At 52.0% G+C, this 21576-nt stretch overlaps 1 protein-coding gene across 2 annotated transcripts; it reads left to right on the top strand.

Moving 5' to 3' along the window:
• The first annotated feature begins 198 nt into the window (after window positions 1-198).
• FOSB (FosB proto-oncogene, AP-1 transcription factor subunit) lies at window positions 199-11382 on the top strand. 2 transcript variants are annotated; one of them, XM_072123464.1, is made up of 5 exons: window positions 199-568; window positions 9812-10093; window positions 10174-10281; window positions 10489-10695; window positions 10790-11382. In XM_072123464.1, exons 1-5 carry the CDS (start codon window positions 464-466, stop codon window positions 10889-10891), a joined length of 804 nt encoding a protein of 267 aa, XP_071979565.1. In that variant the 5' UTR covers window positions 199-463; the 3' UTR covers window positions 10892-11382. The 2 variants fall into 2 exon arrangements, with proteins under 2 accessions (XP_071979565.1, XP_071979564.1); XM_072123463.1 differs by having other exon boundaries at window positions 10489-11382.
• Window positions 11383-21576: the final 10194 nt, after the last annotated feature.

Here is a 21576-nt window from a genome sequence, read left to right as displayed (position 1 = left end):
TTGAGAGCTCACAGCTCTTCCCTACTTTTGGACTGAGGAAATTTTACTGCTGGGACTGAGGAGATTTCACTGCTGGTCCCTACTTAGGACTGAGGAGATTGCACTGTGGTCCCTACTTTGGACTGAGGAGATTGCACTGCTGGTCCCTACTTTGGACTGAGGAGATTGCACTGCTGGTTCCTACTCTGGACTGAGATCTCACAGCTGGTCCCTACTTTTGGACTGAGGAGATTTCACTGCTGGTCCCTACTTTTGGACTGAAGAGATTTCACTGCTGGTCCCTACTTTTGGACTGAAGAGATTTCACTGCTGGGCCCTACTTTTGGACTGAGGAGATTTCGCTGCTGGTCCCTACTTTTGGACTGAAGAGATTTCACTGCTGGTCCCTACGTAGGACTGAGGAGATTTCACTGCTGGTCCCAACTTAGGACTGAGGAGATCCCCCTAAGGGGCTCTGGGGGTCATGTACCAGGGATACGACTCCTCCAGCTCCTCTCCCTCCGCTGAGTCTCAGTATCTGTCGTCTGTGGATTCTTTCGGGAGCCCTTCCACAGGCTCAGCCCCACAGGTGAGTGTGACATCACTATGACATCATAGAAAGGTGAGGAATGTAACCAGCAGGACACGCCTCCATTACCTGATACAATACACCTGGGCACAGTTTATGGAGAATAGGAGCATATACTTTATGATTGGTAGAGAGGAGGAAAAGGCAGGGAGACTGTCATCAGGTAGAGCAGGAGGAGGCAGGGAGACTGTCATCAGGTAGAGCAGGAGGAGGCAGGTAGACTGTCATCAGGTAGAGCAGGAGGAGGCAGGGAGACTGTCATCAGGTAGAGCAGGAGGAGGCAGGGAGACTGTCATCAGGTATAGGAGGAGGAGGCAGGGAGACTGTCATCAGGTATAGGAGGAGGAGGCAGGGAGACTGTCATCAGGTATAGGAGGAGGAGGAGGCAGGAAGACTGCGATCAGGTAGAGGAGGAGGAGGCAGGGAGACTGCGATCAGGTATAGGAGGAGGAGGCAGGGAGACTGTCATCAGGTATAGGAGGAGGAGGCAGGGAGACTGTCATCAGGTATAGGAGGAGGAGGCAGGGAGACTGTCATCAGGTATAGGAGGAGGAGGCAGGGAGACTGTCATCAGGTATAGGAGGAGGAGGCAGGGAGACTGTCATCAGGTATAGGAGGAGGAGGAGGCAGGAAGACTGCGATCAGGTAGAGGAGGAGGAGGCAGGGAGACTGCGATCAGGTATAGGAGGAGGAGGCAGGGAGACTGTCATCAGGTATAGGAGGAGGAGGCAGGGAGACTGTCATCAGGTATAGGAGGAGGAGGCAGGGAGACTGTCATCAGGTATAGGAGGAGGAGGCAGGGAGACTGTCATCAGGTATAGGAGGAGGAGGCAGGGAGAGTGTCATCAGGTATAGGAGGAGGAGGCAGGGAGAGTGTCATCAGGTATAGGAGGAGGAGGCAGGGAGAGTGTCATCAGGTATAGGAGGAGGAGGCAGGGAGACTGTCATCAGGTATAGGAGGAGGAGGCAGGGAGACTGTCATCAGGTATAGGAGGAGGAGGCAGGGAGACTGTCATCAGGTATAGGAGGAGGAGGCAGGGAGAGTGTCATCAGGTATAGGAGGAGGAGGCAGGGAGAGTGTCATCAGGTATAGGAGGAGGAGGCAGGGAGACTGTCATCAGGTATAGGAGGAGGAGGCAGGGAGACTGTCATCAGGTATAGGAGGAGGAGGCAGGGAGACTGCGATCAGGTAGAGCAGGAGGAGGCAGGGAGACTGTCATCAGGTAGAGGAGGCAGGGAGACTGTCATCAGGTAGAGGAGGCAGGGAGACTCATCAGGTAGAGGAGGCAGGGAGACTCATCAGGTAGAGGAGGCAGGGAGACTGTCATCTGGTAGAGGAGGAGGCAGGGAGAGTGTCATCAGGTATAGGAGGAGGAGGCAGGGAGAGTGTCATCAGGTATAGGAGGAGGAGGCAGGGAGAGTGTCATCAGGTATAGGAGGAGGAGGCAGGGAGAGTGTCATCAGGTATAGGAGGAGGAGGCAGGGAGACTGTCATCAGGTATAGGAGGAGGAGGCAGGGAGACTGTCATCAGGTATAGGAGGAGGAGGCAGGGAGACTGTCATCAGGTATAGGAGGAGGAGGCAGGGAGAGTGTCATCAGGTATAGGAGGAGGAGGCAGGGAGAGTGTCATCAGGTATAGGAGGAGGAGGCAGGGAGACTGTCATCAGGTATAGAAGGAGGAGGCAGGGAGACTGCGATCAGGTAGAGCAGGAGGAGGCAGGGAGACTGTCATCAGGTAGAGGAGGCAGGGAGACTGTCATCAGGTAGAGGAGGCAGGGAGACTCATCAGGTAGAGGAGGCAGGGAGACTCATCAGGTAGAGGAGGCAGGGAGACTGTCATCTGGTAGAGGAGGAGGCAGGGAGACTGTCATCTGGTAGAGGAGGAGGCAGGGAGACTGTCATCTGGTAGAGGAGGAGGCAGGGAGACTGTCATCTGGTAGAGGAGGAGGCAGGGGGACTGTCATCTGGTAGAGGAGGCAGGGAGACTGTCATCAGGTAGAAGAGGCAGGGGGACTGTCATCAGGTAGAGCAGGAGGAGGCAGGGAGACTGCGATCAGGTAGAGGAGGCAGGGAGACTGTCATCAGGTAGAGGAGGAGGAGGCAGGGAGACTGCGATCAGGTAGAGGAGGAGGAGGCAGGGAGACTGTCATCAGGTACAGCAGGAGGAGGCAGGGAGACTGTCATCTGGTAGAGGAGGAGGCAGGGGGACTGTCATCTGGTAGAGGAGGCAGGGAGACTGTCATCAGGTAGAAGAGGCAGGGGGACTGTCATCAGGTAGAGCAGGAGGAGGCAGGGAGACTGCGATCAGGTAGAGGAGGCAGGGAGACTGTCATCAGGTAGAGGAGGAGGAGGCAGGGAGACTGCGATCAGGTAGAGGAGGAGGAGGCAGGGAGACTGTCATCAGGTACAGCAGGAGGAGGCAGGGAGACTGTCATCAGGTAGAGGAGGAAGAGGCAGGGAGACTGTCATCAGGTAGAGGAGGAGGAGGCAGGGAGACTGTCATCAGGTAGAGGAGGCAGGGAGACTGTCATCAGGTAGAGCAGGAGGAGGCAGGGAGACTGTCATCAGGTAGAGCAGGTGGAGGCAGGATTCTCCTGTTATGTCGCTGTGTAGTCGGGGAGAGCAGAGTCGGCTCTGTACACTACAAGTTTCAGCATCTCCTGCGCTGGATGTTACCAGCAGAGGTTCTCACTCCGGAGCTTTCTGCTCCTCCCCCGTCACCTGTCAATCCCGACACTGGTGGGCGGGGCTGCAAAGCTCTGACGGCGGCGTGCTATTTTGGAACGCAGCGTCTGCAGTGCGTAGGGACGCGATCCCCGACGCTGCGGACGTCAAGGATAGTGAGAGCATGAGAGCACGCCCACAACACAGAGAGAGGGGGGATCAGTGAGAAGATGCACCAGGAGGGGATGTTACCAGTACAGGGGGGATCAGTGAGAAGATGCACCAGGAGGGGATGTTACCAGTACAGGGGGAGGATCAGTGAGAAGATGCACCAGGAGGGGATGTTACCAGTACAGGGGGGAGATCAGTGAGAAGATGCACCAGGAGGGGATGTTACCAGTACAGGGGGGATCAGTGAGAAGATGCACCAGGAGGGGATGTTACCAGTACAGGGAGAGATCAGTGAGAAGATGCACCAGGAGGGGATGTTACCAGTACAGGGGGGATCAGTGAGAAGATGCACTAGGAGGGGATGTTACCAGTACAGGGAGAGATCAGTGAGAAGATGCACCAGGAGGGGATGTTACCAGTACAGGGGGGATCAGTGAGAAGATGCACCAGGAGGGGATGTTACCAGTACAGGGGGAGGGGATCAGTGAGAAGATGCACCAGGAGGGGATGTTACCAGTACAGGAGGGAGATCAGTGAGAAGATGCACCAGGAGGGGATGTTACCAGTACAGGGGGGATCAGTGAGAAGATGCACCAGGAGGGGATGTTACCAGTACAGGGGGGATCAGTGAGAAGATGCACCAGGAGGGGATGTTACCAGTACAGGGGGAGGGGATCAGTGAGAAGATGCACCAGGAGGGGATGTTACCAGTACAGGAGGGAGATCAGTGAGAAGATGCACCAGGAGGGGATGTTACCAGTACAGGGGGGATCAGTGAGAAGATGCACCAGGAGGGGATGTTACCAGTACAGGGAGAGATCAGTGAGAAGATGCACCAGGAGGGGATGTTACCAGTACAGGGGGGATCAGTGAGAAGATGCACTAGGAGGGGATGTTACCAGTACAGGGAGAGATCAGTGAGAAGATGCACCAGGAGGGGATGTTACCAGTACAGGGGGGATCAGTGAGAAGATGCACCAGGAGGGGATGTTACCAGTACAGGGGGAGGGGATCAGTGAGAAGATGCACCAGGAGGGGATGTTACCAGTACAGGAGGGAGATCAGTGAGAAGATGCACCAGGAGGGGATGTTACCAGTACAGGGGGGATCAGTGAGAAGATGCACCAGGAGGGGATGTTACCAGTACAGGGGGGGGGGGGGGATCAGTGAGAAGATGCACCAGCAGGGGATGTTACCAGTACAGGGGAGATCAGTGAGAAGATGCACCAGGAGGGGATGTTACCAGTACAGGGGGAGGGGGGGATCAGTGAGAAGATGCACCAGGAGGGGATGTTAACAGTACAGGGGGAGATCAGTGAGAAGATGCACAAGGAGAGGATGTTACCAGTACAGGGGGGATCAGTGAGAAGATGCACCAGGAGGGGATGTTACCAGTACAGGGGGAGATGAGTGAGAAGATGCACCAGGAGGGGATGTTACCAGTACAGGGGGGATCAGTTAGAAGATGCACCAGGAGGGGATGTTACCAGTACAGGGGGAGATCAGTGAGAAGATGCACCAGGAGGGGATGTTACCAGTACGGGGGGGGGGGGGGGGGGGGTCAGTGAGAAGATGCACCAGGAGGGGATGTTACCAGTAGAGGGGGGGGGGGGGGTCAGTGAGAAGATGCACCAGGAGGGGATGTTACCAGTACAGGGGGAGATCAGTGAGAAGATGCACCAGGAGGGGATGTTACCAGTACAGGGGGGATCAGTGAGAAGATGCACAAGCAGGGGATGTTACCAGTACAGGGGAGATCAGTGAGAAGATGCACCAGGAGGGGATGTTACCAGTACAGGAGGGAGATCAGTGAGAAGATGCACCAGGAGAGGATGTTACCAGTACAGGGGGGATCAGTGAGAAGATGCACCAGGAGGGGATGTTACCAGTACAGGGGGAGATCAGTGAGAAGATGCACCAGGAGAGGATGTTACCAGTACAGGGGGGATCAGTGAGAAGATGCACCAGGAGGGGATGTTACCAGTACAGGGGGAGATCAGTGAGAAGATGCACCAGGAGGGGATGTTACCAGTACAGGGGGGGGGGGTCAGTGAGAAGATGCACCAGGAGGGGATGTTACCAGTACAGGGGGGGGGGGGGTCAGTGAGAAGATGCACCAGGAGGGGATGTTACCAGTACAGGGGGAGATCAGTGAGAAGATGCACCAGGAGGGGAAGTTACCGGTACAGGGGGGATCAGATAGAAGATGCACCAGGAGGGGATGTTACCAGTACAGGGGGAGGGGGGGATCAGTGAGAAGATGCACCAGGAGGGTTATGTTACCAGTACAGGGGGGATCAGATAGAAGATGCACCAGGAGGGGATGTTACCAGTACAGGGGGAGATCAGTGAGAAGATGCACCAGGAGGGGATGTTACCAGTACAGGGGGGGGGGTCAGTGAGAAGATGCACCAGGAGGGGATGTTACCAGTACAGGGGGGGGGGGGGGTCAGTGAGAAGATGCACCAGGAGGGGATGTTACCAGTACAGGGGGAGATCAGTGAGAAGATGCACCAGGAGGGGAAGTTACCGGTACAGGGGGGATCAGCGAGAAGATGCACCAGGAGGGGATGTTACCAGTACAGGGGGGGAGATCAGTGAGAAGATGCGCCAGGAGGGGATATTACCAGTACAGGGGGAGATCAGTGAGAAGATGCACCAGGAGGGGATGTTACCAGTACAGGGGGGGAGATCAGTGATAAGATGCACGAGGAGGGGATGTTACCTGTACAGGGGGAGATCAGTGAGAAGATGCATCAGGAGGGGATGTTACCAGTACAGGGAGAGATCAGTGAGAAGATGCACCAGGAGGGGATGTTACCAGTACAGGGGGAGATCAGTGAGAAGATGCACTAGGAGGGGATGTTACCAGTACAGGGGGAGATCAGTGAGAAGATGCACCAGGAGGGTTATGTTACCAGTACAGGAGGGAGATCAGTGAGAAGATGCACCAGGAGGGGATGTTACCAGTACAGGAGGGAGATCAGTGAGAAGATGCACCAGGAGGGGATGTTACCAGTACAGGGGGGATCAGTGAGAAGATGCACCAGGAGGGGATGTTACCAGTACAGGGGGAGATCAGTGAGAAGATGCACCAGGAGGGGATGATACCAGTACAGGGGGGATCAGTGAGAAGATGCACCAGGAGGGGATGTTACCAGTACAGGGGGAGATCAGTGAGAAGATGCACCAGGAGGGGATGTTACCAGTACAGGGGGGATCAGAGAGAAGATGCACCAGGAGGGGATGTTACCAGTGCAGGGGGAGGGGGGGATCAGTGAGAAGATGCACCAGGAGGGGATGTTACCAGTACAGGGGGAGGGGGGGGGGTCAGTGAGAAGATGCACCAGGAGGGGATGTTACCAGTACAGGGGGAGGGGGATCAGTGAGAAGATGCACCAGGAGGGGATGTTACCAGTACAGGGGGGAATCAGTGAGAAGATGCACCAGGAGGGGATGTTACCAGTACAGGGGGGAATCAGTGAGAAGATGCACCGGGAGGGGATGTTACCAGTACAGGGGGGATCAGTGAGAAGATGCACCAGGAGGGTTATGTTACCAGTACAGGGGGAGATCAGTGAGAAGATGCACCAGGAGGGTTATGTTACCAGTACAGGAGGGAGATCAGTGAGAAGATGCACCAGGAGGGGATGTTACCAGTACAGGAGGGAGATCAGTGAGAAGATACACCAGGAGGGGATGTTACCAGTACAGGGGGAGATCAGTGAGAAGATGCACCAGGAGGGGATGTTACCAGTACAGGGGGAGATCAGTGAGAAGATGCACCAGGAGGGGATGTTACCAGTACAGGGGGGATCAGTGAGAAGATGCACCAGGAGGGGATGTTACCAGTACAGGGGGGATCAGAGAGAAGATGCACCACGAGGGGATGTTACCAGTACAGGGGGAGGGGGGGGGGATCAGTGAGAAGATGCACCAGGAGGGGATGTTACCAGTACAGGGGGAGGGGGGGGGGATCAGTGAGAAGATGCACCAGGAGGGGATGTTACCAGTACAGGGGGAGGGGGGGGATCAGTGAGAAGATGCACCAGGAGGGGATGTTACCAGTACAGGGGAGATCAGTGAGAAGATGCACCAGGAGGGGATGTTGCCAGTACAGGGGGATCAGTGAGAAGATGCACCAGGAGGGGATGTTACCAGTACAGGGGGATCAGTGAGAAGATGCATCAGGAGGGGATGTTACCAGTACAGGGGGAGGGGGGGATCAGTGAGAAGATGCACCAGGAGGGGATGTTACCAGTACAGGGGGATCAGTGAGAAGATGCACCAGGAGGGGATGTTACCAGTACAGGGGAGATCGGTGAGAAGATGCATCAGGAGGGAATGTAACCAGTACAGGGGGGGGGGATCAGTGAGAAGATGCACCAGGAGGGGATGTTACCAGTACAGGGGGAGATCAGTGAGAAGATGCACCAGGAGGGGATGTTACCAGTACAGGGGGAGGGGGGGGATCAGTGAGAAGATGCACCAGGAGGGGATGTTACCAGTACAGGGGGATCAGTGAGAAGATGCACCAGGAGGGGATGTCACCAGTACAGGGGGATCAGTGAGAAGATGCATCAGGAGGGGATGTTACCAGTACAGGGGAGATCAGTGAGAAGATGCATCAGGAGGGAATGTTACCAGTACAGGGGGGGGGGGGATCAGTGAGAAGATGCACCAGGAGGGGATGTTACCAGTACAGGGGGAGATCAGTGAGAAGATGCACCAGGAGGGGATGTTACCAGTACAGGGGGAGATCAGTGAGAAGATGCGCCAGGAAGGAATGTTACCAGTACAGGGGGAGATCTGTGACATGTACCTGAGGTAGCTATCCCAAGGTTGGATCTTTGAGAAGATGTCAGAGAATCACTTATCTGTCCCAGGAAGTAAATGGTAAGAAGAGGAGCAGTTACCTATTTTCGGCATGATGTGCAACACAGAACCTCCTGATCGCTGTTTTAAGTACAATGGATGATCCTGCCTTAGTTGGTAGAACATTTTAAAAGTATATATTAAAAGTTATCTGTAAGACCCTCATCATCCAGGTTATAGACATACAAAATGAAATCTGTAACACATCTTTGAGGGTCAGGACCGCTAGGGGGCGCTGTAAATCCTTTCCACAATTTGTGGCTTGCTATAAAGGGCAAATATTTGTGAGATGTCTGGATTATGGACATCACTATCCTCTCCTCTGTTCTTTAGCCTTTAATTCATCTCTTTATCTTCTCTCTATTCTTGTCTCCTCCGCCCTCATATTTTCCTTTTCTCTCTTCTGTTCCATCATCTCTTTATCTTCTCTCTATTCTTCTCTCCTCCGCTCTCGTCATTTCCTCTTCTCTTACATCATCTCTTTATCTTCTCACTATCTTGTCTCCTCCGCTCTCGTCTTTTCCTCTTCTCTCTTCTGTTCCATCATCTCTTTATCTTCTCTCTATTCTTGTCTCCTCCGCTCTCGTCTTTTCCTCTTCTCTCTTCTGTTCCATCATCTCTTTATCTTCTCTCTATTCTTGTCTCCTCCGCTCTCGTATTTTCCTCTTCTCTCTTCTGTTCCATCATTTCTTTATCTTCTCTCTATTCTGTCTCCTCCACTCTCGTCTTTCATCTTCTCTCTTCTGTTCCCTCATCTCTTTATCTTCTCCCTATTCTTGTCTCATCCACTCTCGTGTTTTCCTCCTCTCCCTTCTGTTCCCTCATCTCTTTATCTTCTCTCGATTCTTGTCTCATCCACTCTCTTCTTTTCCTCCTCTCTCTTCTGTTCCATCATCTTTATCTTCTCTCTATTCTTGTCTCCTCCGCTCTCGTCTTTTCCTCTTCTCTCTTCCATTCCATCATCTCTTTATCTTCTATTTATTCTTGTCTCCTCCACTCTCGTCTTTCCTCTTCTCTTCTGTCCCATCATTTCTTTATCTTCTCTCTATTCTTCTCCGCTCTCGTCTTTTCCTCTTCTCTCTTCTGTTCCATCATCTCTTTTTCTTTCTTTCTCATCTTTGTGTCTTCTCTTCTACATTTTCCCATGTTTTCCTCTCATTTTCTCAATATTCTTCCGTTCCCTCTTTTTTTTCTCCTTCTCTCCTGGATTATTTCATCTTTACTCTTATCCGTGCTATCATCTTTTTATCTTCTCTTTTCCTCCATTCCCTTTATCTCCTCTTTTCTACTTCTTATTTCCTGTATTGTCTTCTGCTCTCACCTGTTCTCTCTTCTTACCTTAAATCTCTTGTGTTTTGTATAATTTTTTTCCTCCATTCTTCCTTCCTTGTTCCTTCTTCTTGCCTGGTCTTTTGCCTCCATTGTTTCTTGTGCTCTCTTCCATTCTCTTATCCTTCCCTTTGTTCTTCTTCCTTCCTCTTATCTTTTTGCCTCTTCCATGTGTATGAATCTCTCTTCTTTCCTTGTGCCAGGAGTGCGTGGCGCTATGTGATGTCCCCCCTTCATTTGTTCCCACTGTTACGGCCATCACCAGTAGTCAGGACCTCCAGTGGCTGGTCACTCCTGCCCTTATATCCTCCATGGCTCAATCTCAACCAACACCAGGACCATCTATGGACCCCTATGACTTACCGGGCCCCAGCTATGCCTCCCCTTCTGGGTCTTCCTATGGTGCGGCTCAGCCTACTGCTTCTTCCTCGGGACAGGAGGAAACACGACCTACAAGACCCAGAAAAAGACCCAGAGAAGAAACAGTAAGTAGAGCTTTCCATACTGTGATGTGCCCACTCGATGTAGACCCTTCTCACGAGACCCCAATGTGCTCTCTGTGCAGCTGACCCCAGAGGAAGAGGAGAAGAGACGAGTTCGGAGAGAAAGGAACAAATTAGCTGCTGCAAAATGTAGAAACAGGAGACGAGAGCTGACGGACAGATTGCAGAATGTAAGTGACCACTATGTCCATGTAAGGTCCCCACCACTGGTTACTGACATCTGTGATGCTTACGGGGCCAACTAGTAGCCCCTGCCTCATCATTGATGAATGTTTTAAGTTAAAGGCATCTTGGGTGACAAGCTGCTTGGTAATGAGGTCACCAGGCCCGAAATTTCATATTGTCCAGTTCTCACTTGGCCTTCCTTTATTTTGCAGGAGACTGATCTCTTGGAGGAGGAAAAGTCCAATCTTGAGGCAGAAATTGATGAGCTTCGCAGACAGAAGGAACAGCTGGAATTTGCTCTTCTCTCTCACCGATCTGGATGCAAACTGCCCTATGAGGACCCTGACCTGCCCCACACTGAGCCAGCCACATCCTTTTCCCACGGTGGACTCCTGCCTTCATTCCCCCCCCAATCGGAGGTATCATTCCCTGTCTGTTTGCCCTCACTCCCGGACTCGGACTGTGCCACCAGCGCTGGATCTTACACATCTTCATTTGTGTTCACCTCCCCAGAGGGAGGAGCCTGTGGAAGCCGGTACCAGCGCAGCAGCGGAAGTGAGCGATCATCCTCCGACTCGCTCAGCTCCCCCTCACTTCTGGCCCTCTGAGACATAACAATCCCCTCTGCCCCTTGCCCTCTGAGATGTGACCTACCCCTCTGCTCCTGGCCCTAGATGATGAAAATGGCTCGTATGCTCCTCGCCCTCTGAGGCATCACCTCTTCCTCTGCTCTTGGCCATCAGTTACAAGACCCCCTCCTCTGTTCATAGCTCTCAGTACTGTATCCACCCATTCCGCTCCTGACCCTTCATCCACCCTTTTCTGGCTTTCTTGGGTTTATCTTCCCTCTCCACTGCTTCCCCTCTAGGGCCCTCTAGGGAATTTGACCAACACTCCTGGCCCCCTAGGACGTCTCCTCCCCCTCTGCTCCTGGCCCTCTAGGAAGTCTCTTCCCCCCTATTCTTCTGGCCCTCCAGGACGTCTCTTCCCCCTCTGCTCCAGGCCCTCTAGGACGTCCCTTCTCCCTCTTCTCCTGGCCCTCTAGGACGTCCCTTCTCCCTCTTCTCCTGGCCCTCTAGGACGTCTCTTCCCCCTCTGCTCCTGGCCCTCTAGGACGTCCCTTCTCCCTCTTCTCCTGGCCCTCTAGGACGTCCCTTCTCCCTCTTCTCCTGGCCCTCTAGGACGTCCCTTCTCCCTCTTCTCCTGGCCCTCTAGGATGTCCCTTCTCCCTCTTCTCCTGGCCCTCTAGGACGTCCCTTCTCCCTCTTCTCCTGGCCCTCTAGGACGTCCCTTCTCCCTCTTCTCCTGGCCCTCTAGGACGTCCCTTCTCCCTCTTCTCCTGGCCCTCTAGGACGTCCCTTCTCCCTCTTCTCCTGGCCCTCTAGGACGTCTCCTCCCCTTCTGTTCCTTACCGTCTAGGGTATCTCCTCCTCCAGCTCTTCTCCAGGACTCTAAGGTGTATTCTATCCTCTTCTGCTCCCAGTCCTCTAGGGCATCTCCTCTGATCCTGCTCCTCTAGGGCTTCTTCTCTCCCCCTCTGCTACTGGCCCTCTAGGGCATCTACTCTTCTCTACTCCTGATCCTGTAGGTCATCTCTTCTGCTCTGCTCCTGGCCCTCTAGGGTATCTCCTCTCCTCCTTTGATCATGGCCCTCTAGGGCATCTCCTCCTCTGCTCATGGCCCTCTGGGTCATCTCTTCTCCTCCTCTGCTCATGGCCCTCTAGGGCATCTCCTCCTCTGCTCATGGCCCTCCAGGGCATCTCCTCCTCTGCTCATGGCCCTCTAGGTCATCTCTTCTTCTGCTCTGCTCATGGCCCTCTAGGTCATCTCTTCTTCTGCTCTGCTCATGGCCCTCTTGGTCATCTCTTCTTCTGCTCTGCTCATGGCCCTCTAGGGCATCTCCTCGCCTCCTCTGCTCATGGCCCTCTAGGGCATCTCCTCGCCTCCTCTGCTCACGGCCCTCTAGGGCATCTCCTCTCCTCCTCTGCTCACGGCCCTCTAGGGCATCTCCTCCTCTGCTCATGGCCCTCTAGGGCATCTCCTCTCCTCCTCTGCTCATGGCCCTCTAGGGCATCTCCTCCTCTGCTCATGGCCCTCTAGGGCATCTCCTCCTCTGCTCACGGCCCTCTAGGGCATCTCCTCTCCTCCTCTGCTCATGATCCTCCTGGTTATCTCCTCCTTCCTCTTTCTTTTCCCGTTCTCCTGGTTCCTTGTGGTTGTCTCACTCCTTGTATCTCCATAATGCATGGCCCCTATGTTTCGTCTGTCTCCAGGGTGGAGGCTCCACATTGGAAGCACTTAATCCCTGTCGTGGAGACGCTAGTTGCAGCTCCCTTCTCTCCTCGCCAGAAGTTGGGGGGGCTGAGCGCGGTCAAGAAGACCTCTGTCTACATTCCGAAATGAACTGCTGTCAACCAGAGCCAGGACCAGGATCTCCAGGAGAGCGGCCAGGACCACTGCTGTGAGATGGGGTGCTATTGGGGGGGTAGGGGGTGAGCCTGATATTGGATGCAGCATTTAACCTGTTCACTGCCAGAAATGCTGCTGAGCCTTTGACTTCTAAGCAGAAGTTTGTGAATGATTTGCATCCCCCCCCCATGTATAGTCCATGTGTGCCCCCTACTGGGAAAAGTGAGAGTTGTGCCTGGTGGCTTTGTGTGTGGTGACCATTTGGACGCTGTCTCTGTATACGAGACCTTGGGTTATACAAGAGGTGGAGAGCAGCAGTCTGTACGCCGGTGTATATAGATATTTCAGAATATATTTTTTGATGCTATATATATTTTTATATATAGAAGTATTTATATACACATCTATATATCCCAGCGCTGATCCAGTCTGACAGTACAGGGAGCCCCCTCCCGAGAGATAAGTCCGACAATCCCTTGAGTATGTGAAGACTGCCCGGAGATCTGAGCATGGGACATCCCAAGCCTCAGGCGGCACCACCGAGGCGAGGCCTTCCCGATTCACGTCACGAGGACATTGATGGGGACGGTCTCGGTGGTTCAGCCTCGTGCATTGGGCCTGGATGGAAGATGTGCAGATTTCAGTATTTGTTGTCCCCCCTCCTGTCCCTTCTCCTCTGATATTGTCCTCACACTCAGCGATGATATGAGGGCGACATACGAGGGGCGGGCGACCGGGCGGAGAGAAGCCGTCATGTGCATTGTGGGGGCCCTTCACAGAGGGGTGAGGGGCCGTGCTGTGTATAGTCCCTGTGTTAGTGCTGTAAGAACTAGACCATTATATTATATATTATATCTATTTTTGGAATTAATTAAAAGTTAATGTCATTATGAAACGGTGACCAATAAACTGCAGGAAACACGAGCGTTCTCCGTGTCTTTCTTCATGACAACCGGATCAGCCGGACTTCAAGGTTATCCAGATAAATGATGGGAGGAGACATGATGAGAATTCACACCCCAAAATACAAGAGGGAGTCCTCTACATCTAAAGATAAGAATATGGACGGGGTTCTTTACTGTAAGAGCAGTGAGGCTATAGAGTGATAACAAGGGGAGTCCTGTACATCTATAGGAAAGAACATGGAGGGGGTTCTTTATAGCCTCACTGCTTTTACATTAAAGAACCCCCTCCATATTCTTTCCTTTAGATGTAGAGGACACCCCTTGTTATAGCTCTATAGCCTCCTATACTGCTCCTTGAGTGATAACAAGAGGCATCCTCTACATCTATAGGAAAGAACATGGACGGGATTCTTTACTGTAAGAGCAGTAAAACTATGGAACTTTCTGCCACAATATCCAGTGTAGTAACAACAAGGGTTGTTTCTGCCACAACATGGAAGGATCTTTACTGTTAAGAATATTGGGGTAAACTCCTCCCTTATAGAATTCAGGAGGGGTTAAAATATATGGAGGTAGATCACCCGTATGCTGTTGCCATGTGCTCCAGCGTATGTTGGTGCCCCGGGCACACGTCGCCCGCCAGGCAGCAGCACAGAGGAGCTCTGCAGAAAATCTATGCCAGGTCTGACCTGAAGCAGAACTGCACCAGAGCCTCTGCAGGCCATAGGCAGTGCACAGACGCAGGGATTCACGTGCCAGCCCACTGCACGGCCCGGCATTGGTCCACAGATTTGGTCCACACTGAATCTATGGACACGGCACATAAGATATAGCACCTCACAGATCTTCTCCTTTGGGTTCAGATGTCCATGATGACATCTTCTCACTGCAGAGTTTTTCACCCGATATCTTCAGCTCCATGCAGCAAATATCAACACTCTGTCCCTAAAAATACCATAGACCCTTATAATGTCACCTGGTTAACAATGTTCCACACTGTGCTCCTAAAAAATATTGACATCCAACAGCACAACTGACTCCTTTCATTTTATATATACAGTCCCTATTCTCATGTAATTTTAATATACAGCCCCCTTCTTCCATTTTATATATACCCCTACTCCTTCATTTTATATATACAGCCCCCCATCTTCCATGTTATATATACCCCCACTCCTTCATTTTATATATACAGCCCCCCATCTTCCATGTTATATATACCCCACTCCTTTTATTCTATACACGCAGCTCCCTTCATTCATATCACATAGACACCCTTTATTTCATATATATTGCCCCCTCCAACTTGGGCTGTAGGGAAAAAAAAATAACTTACCTGTGCAGAACTTTTTCTGTCCGCCCCCTTTCTCACTCGGCAGGAGTCGCAACAGCCTGGCACGGGATGTGCAACGCGTTACAGGAAGTTCCGCTATAGCACTAGTATCAGTGACATGTGTATCTGAAAGATACATTGGGATTCATTGGAATTTGACATCTACCCGCATGAATGACCCCTGTGTAGGTGTAGGGGCCCATCGGTGGATCCCCCGATCCAGCGGTGGGCCAGTCCGACCCTGGTCACAGTGTCTGCACCTATGAGTAAGTGTCCCTGGTTTATCATGATGGATTTTTATGCTAGATTTTCTTTATAAGGGTAAAAATCTTACACATGGTATGGGGGCTGTGCAGACGTTACTGTATACATGAACCCTCAGCCATAACCACTTTGAGACCCTAAATTGGAGGGATATTCGGATGTCTTTGCACTCTGACCCTGTACAAAACTTTTTATTGGAAGAATTATAAAATCTCCTGTGTAGTGATAGGAATGGCCACAAGGTGGAGCCACAGGGTTGTATCATAGATGAGGCTGAGTATTTCTACGTAAATCCCAGGTTACGCCATGGAATACTAGAAAGGACATAGTAGCACTGGAGCGAGTGCAGAGGAGAGGAACCAAGATTATTAGGGGGATGTTCAGACAAGAATACAAGGACAGATACTAAACTTGGGGTTTATTCATTTTAGAAAAAAAAAGATGATTAAAGGGAAACCTCATTACACAAACTCAATTGGCTAGATGGACAAACGTGGCGGCGCGCTCCATTTTGTGCCGCAGACCACGCCCATTTATTGCCCCACCCTCATGCATAGTAACTATTAACCCCACATAGTATAATGCCCCCTTCTTGAGTCCAACCCCCTACGGACCCATGTAATAACCCCTCTTCATTTTATCCCCCCTTTCTGTAGCCCTACTCACTTAAACTCACCAGCCAGTTTATTAGGTACACCTGTCCAACTGCTCGTTAACACTCATTATTTAGGCATTTAGGCATGTAGACATGGTCAAGACAATCTCCTGCAGTTCAAACCGAGCATCAGTATGGGGAAGAAAGGTGATTTGAGGCCTTTGAACGTGGCATGGTTGTTGGTGCCAGAAGGGCTGGTCTGAGTATTTCAGAAACTGCTGATCTACTGGGATTTTCACGCACAACCATCTCTAGGGTTTACAGAGAATGGTCCGAAAAAGAAAAAACATCCAGTGAGCGGCAGTTCTGTGGGCGGAAATGCCTTGTTGATGCCAGAGGTCAGAGGAGAATGGGCAGACTGGTTCGAGCTGATAGAAAGGCAACAGTGACTCAAATCGCCACCAGTTACAACCAAGGTAGGCAGAAGAGCATCTCTGAACGCACAGTACGTCCAACTTTGAGGCAGATGGGCTACAGCAGCAGAAGACCACACCGGGTGCCACTCCTTTCAGCTAAGAACAGGAAACGGAGGCTACAATTTGCACAAGCTCATCGAAATTGGACAGTAGAAGATTGGAAAAACGTTGCCTGGTCTGATGAGTCTCGATTTCTGCTGCGACATTCGGATGGTAGGATCAGAATTTTGCGTCAACAACATGAAAGCATGGATCCATCCTGCCTTGTATCAACGGTTCAGGCTGGTGGTGGTGGTGTCATGGTGTGGGGAATATTTTCTTGGCACTCTTTGGGCCCCTTGGTACAACGCCACAGCCTACCTGAGTATTGTTGCTGACCATGTCCATCCCTTTATGAGCACAATGTACCCTGTAACATCTGATGGCTACTTTCAGCAGGATAATGCGCCATGTCATAAAGCTGGAATCATCTCAGACTGGTTTCTTGAACATGACAATGAGGTCACTGGACTCAAATGGCCTCCACAGTCACCAGATCTCAGTCCAATAGAGCATCTTTGGGATGTGGTGGAACGGGAGATTCGCATCATGGATGTGCAGCCGACAAATCTGCGGCAACTGTGTGATGCCATCATGTCAATATGGACCAAAATCTCTGAGGAGCTTCCAGCACCTTGTTGTATCTATGCCACGAAGAATTGAGGCAGTTCTGAAGGCAAAAGAGGTCCAACCCGTTACTAGCATGGTGTACCTAATAAAGTGGCCGGTGAGTGTATATTGCCCTAGATTTTTGTACTCTTACCCCACGCCTTTATATTGTTGCCTCTCTCGTCCATCCCCCTCATATGTAGCCTCCTGTCCTCCATCCCCATCATAACTGTGGTTCCCCTTCCTCTATCCCCCTCATATTGTGGTATCCTTTAATCTATACCCTGCATATGGTGGCCTCTTGATCTCCACCCCCTTTATACTGAGCCCCCCAGTCTTCCATCCCCCTCATATTGTTGCTCCATGTCCTCCGTCCCACTCATATTGTGGCATTCTGTCCCCTACACCTAGAGGAGAGGAGGTTGTAAAATCACCATAGACAGGGGGCATCCTCTACACCTAGAGGAGAGGAGGTTCTACCATCACCATAGACAGGGGGCATCCTCTACACCTAGAGGAGAGGAGGTTCTACCATCACCATAGACAGGGGGCATCCTCTACACCTAGAGGAGAGGAGGTTCTACCATCACCATAGACAGGGGGCATCCTCTACACCTAGAGGAGAGGAGGTTCTACCATCACCATAGACAGGGGCATCCTCTACACCTAGAGGAGAGGAGGTTCTACCATCACCATAGACAGGGGACATCCTCTACACCTAGAGGAGAGGAGGTTCTACCATCACCATAGACAGGGGACATCCTCTACACCTAGAGGAGAGGAGGTTCTACCATCTCCATAGACAGGGGCATCCTCTACACCTAGTGGAGAGGAGGTTGTACCATCACCATAGACAGGGGGCATCCTCTACACCTAGAGGAGAGGAGGTTCTACCATCACCATAGACAGGGGGCATCCTCTACACCTAGAGGAGAGGAGGTTCTACCATCACCATAGACAGGGGGCATCCTCTACACCTAGAGGAGAGGAGGTTCTACCATCACCATAGACAGGGGGCATCCTCTACACCTAGAGGAGAGGAGGTTCTACCATCACCATAGACAGGGGCATCCTCTACACCTAGAGGAGAGGAGGTTCTACCATCACCATAGACAGGGGACATCCTCTACACCTAGAGGAGAGGAGGTTCTACCATCACCATAGACAGGGGACATCCTCTACACCTAGAGGAGAGGAGGTTGTACCATCTCCATAGACAGGGGCATCCTCTACACCTAGTGGAGAGGAGGTTGTACCATCACCATAGACAGGGGGCATCCTCTACACCTAGAGGAGAGGAGGTTCTACCATCACCATAGACAGGGGGCATCCTCTACACCTAGAGGAGAGGAGGTTCTACCATCACCATAGACAGGGGGCATCCTCTACACCTAGAGGAGAGGTGGTTCTACCATCACCATAGACAGGGGCATCCTCTACACCTAGAGGAGAGGAGGTTCTACCATCTCCATAGACAGGGGCATCCTCTACACCTAGTGGAGAGAAGGTTCTACCATCACCATAGACAGGGGGCATCCTCTACACCAAGAGGAGAGGAAGTTCTACCATCACCATAGACAGGGGGCATCCTCTACATCTAGAGGAGAGGAGGTTCTACCATCACCATAGACAGGGGCATCCTCTACACCTAGAGGAGAGGAGGTTCTACCATCACCATAGACAGGGGGCATCCTCTACACCTAGAGGAGAGGTGGTTCTACCATCACCATAGACAGGGGGCATCCTCTGCACCTAGAGGAGAGGAGGTTCTACCATCACCATAGACAGGGGGCATCCTCTACACCGAGAGGAGAGGAGGTTCTACCATCACCATAAACAGGGGGCATCCTCTAAACCGAGAGGAGAGGAGGTTCTACCATCACCATAGACAGGGGGCATCCTCTACACCTAGAGGAGAGGAGGTTCTACCATCACCATAGACAGGGGCATCCTCTACACCTAGAGGAGAGGAGGTTCTACCATCACCATAGACAGGGGACATCCTCTACACCTAGAGAAGAGACAGTTCTACCATCACCATAGACAGGGGACATCCTCTACACCTAGAGGAGAGGAGGTTCTACCATCACCATAGACAGAGGGCATCCTCTACACCTAGAGGAGAGGAGGTTCTATCATCACCATAGACAGGGGGCATCCTCTACACCTAGAGGAGAGGAGGTTCTACCATCACCATAGACAGGGGGCATCCTCTACACCTAGAGGAGAGGAGGTTCTATCATCACCATAGACAGGGGGCATCCTCTACACCTAGAGGAGAGGAGGTTCTACCATCACCATAGACAGGGGGCATCCTCTACACCTAGAGGAGAGGAGGTTCTACCATCACCATAGACAGGGGACATCTTCTACACCTGGAGGAGAGGCAGCTCTACCATCACCATAGACAGGGGCATCCTCTACACCTAGAGGAGAGGAGGTTCTACCATCTCCACAGACAGGGGCATCCTCTACACCTAGAGGAGAGGAGGTTCTACCATCTCCACAGACAGGGGTCATCCTCTACACCTAGAGGAGAGGAGGTTCTACCATCACCATAGACAGGGGGCATCCTCTACACCTAGAGGAGAGGCGGTTCTACCATCACCATAGACAGGGGCATCCTCTACACCTAGAGGAGAGGGGGTTCTACCATCACCATAGACAGGGGCATCCTCTACACCTAGAGGAGAGGAGATTCTACCATCATCATAGACAGGGGGCATCCTCTACACCTAGAGGAGAGGAGGTTCTACCATCACCATAGACCGGGGGCATCCTCTACACCTAAAGGAGAGGAGGTTCTACCATCACCATAGACAGGGGGCATCCTCTACACCTAGAGGAGAGGCGGTTCTACCATCTCCACAGACAGGGGGCATCCTCCACACCTAGAGGAGAGGAGGTTCTACCATCACCATAGACAGGGGGCATCCTCTACACCTAGAGGAGAGGAGGTTCTACCATCTCCACAGACAGGGGGCATCCTCTACACCTAGAGGAGAGGAGGTTCTACCATCACCATAAACAGGGGCATCCTCTACACATAGAGGAGAGGGGGTTCTACCATCACCATAGACAGGGGACATCCTCTACACCTAGAGGAGAGGAGGTTCTACCATCACCATAGACAGGAGACATCCTCTACACCTAGAGGAGAGGAGGTTCTACCATCACCATAGACAGAGGGCATCCTCTACACCTAGAGGAGAGGAGGTTCTACCATCACCATAGACAGGGGGCATCCTCTACACCTAGAGGAGAGGAGGTTCTACCATCACCATAGACAGGGGGTACCTCTACACCTAGAGGAGAGGAGGTTCTACCATCACCATAGACAGGGGTCATCCTCTACACCTAGAGGAGAGGTGGTTCTACCATCACCATAGACAGGGGGCATCCTCTACACCTAGAGGAGAGGATGTTCTACCATCACCATAGACAGGGGTCATCCTCTACACCTAGAGGAGAGGAGGTTCTACCATCACCATAGACAGGGGGCATCCTCTACACCTAGAGGAGAGGAGGTTCTACCATCACCATAGACAGGAGGAATCCTCTACACCAAGAGGAGAGGAGGTTCTACCATCACCATAGACAGGGGGCATCCTCTACACCTAGAGGAGAGGAGGTTCTATCATCACCATAGACAAGGGGCATCCTCTACACCTAGAGGAGAGGAGGTTCTACCATCACTATAGACAGGGGGCATCCTCTACACCTAGAGGAGAGGAGGTTCTATCATCACCATAGACAGGGGGCATCCTCTACACCTAGAGGAGAGGAGGTTCTACCATCACCATAGACAGGGGGCATCCTCTACACCTAGAGGAGAGGAGGTTCTATCATCACCATAGACAAGGGGCATCCTCTACACCTAGAGGAGAGGAGGTTCTACCATCACTATAGACAGGGGGCATCCTCTACACCTAGAGGAGAGGAGGTTCTATCATCACCATAGACAGGGGGCATCCTCTACACCTAGAGGAGAGGAGGTTCTACCATCACCATAGACAGGGGACATCCTCTACAACTAGAGGAGAGGAGGTTCTACCATCACCATAGACAGGGGACAACCTCTACACCTAGAGGAGAGGAGGTTCTATCATCACCATAGTCAGGGGGCATCCTCTATACCTAGAGTAGAGGAGGTTCTACCATCACCATAGACAGGGGGCATCCTCTACACCTAGAGGAGAGGAGGTTCTACCATCACCATAGACAGGAGGCATCCTCTATACCTAGAGTAGAGGAGGTTCTACCATCACCATAAACAGGGGGCATCCTCTACTCCTAGAGGAGAGGAGGTTCTACCATCACCATAGACAGGGGGCATCCTCTACACCTAGAGTAGAGGAGGTTCTACCATCACCATAGACAGGAGACATTCTCTACACCTAGAGGAAAGGAGGTTCTACCATCACCATAGACAGCGAGCATCTTCTACACCTAGAGGAGAGGCGGTTCTACCATCACTATAGACAGGGGGCATCCTCTACACCTAGAGAAGAGGCGGTTCTACCATCACTATAGACAGGGGGCATCCTCTACACCGAGAGAAGAGGAGGTTCTACCATCACCATAGACAGGAGACATCCTCTACACCTAGAGGAGAGGAGGTTCTACCATCACCATAGAAAGGGGCATCCTCTACACCTAGAGGAGAGGAG

The sequence above is a fragment of the Engystomops pustulosus genome, chromosome 9 (genome assembly GCF_040894005.1).
Source record: "Engystomops pustulosus chromosome 9, aEngPut4.maternal, whole genome shotgun sequence".
Classification (NCBI taxonomy): domain Eukaryota; kingdom Metazoa; phylum Chordata; class Amphibia; order Anura; family Leptodactylidae; genus Engystomops; species Engystomops pustulosus.
Note: the sequence above shows the minus strand (reverse complement) of the source record. Positions and strands in the feature narration are given on the sequence as shown.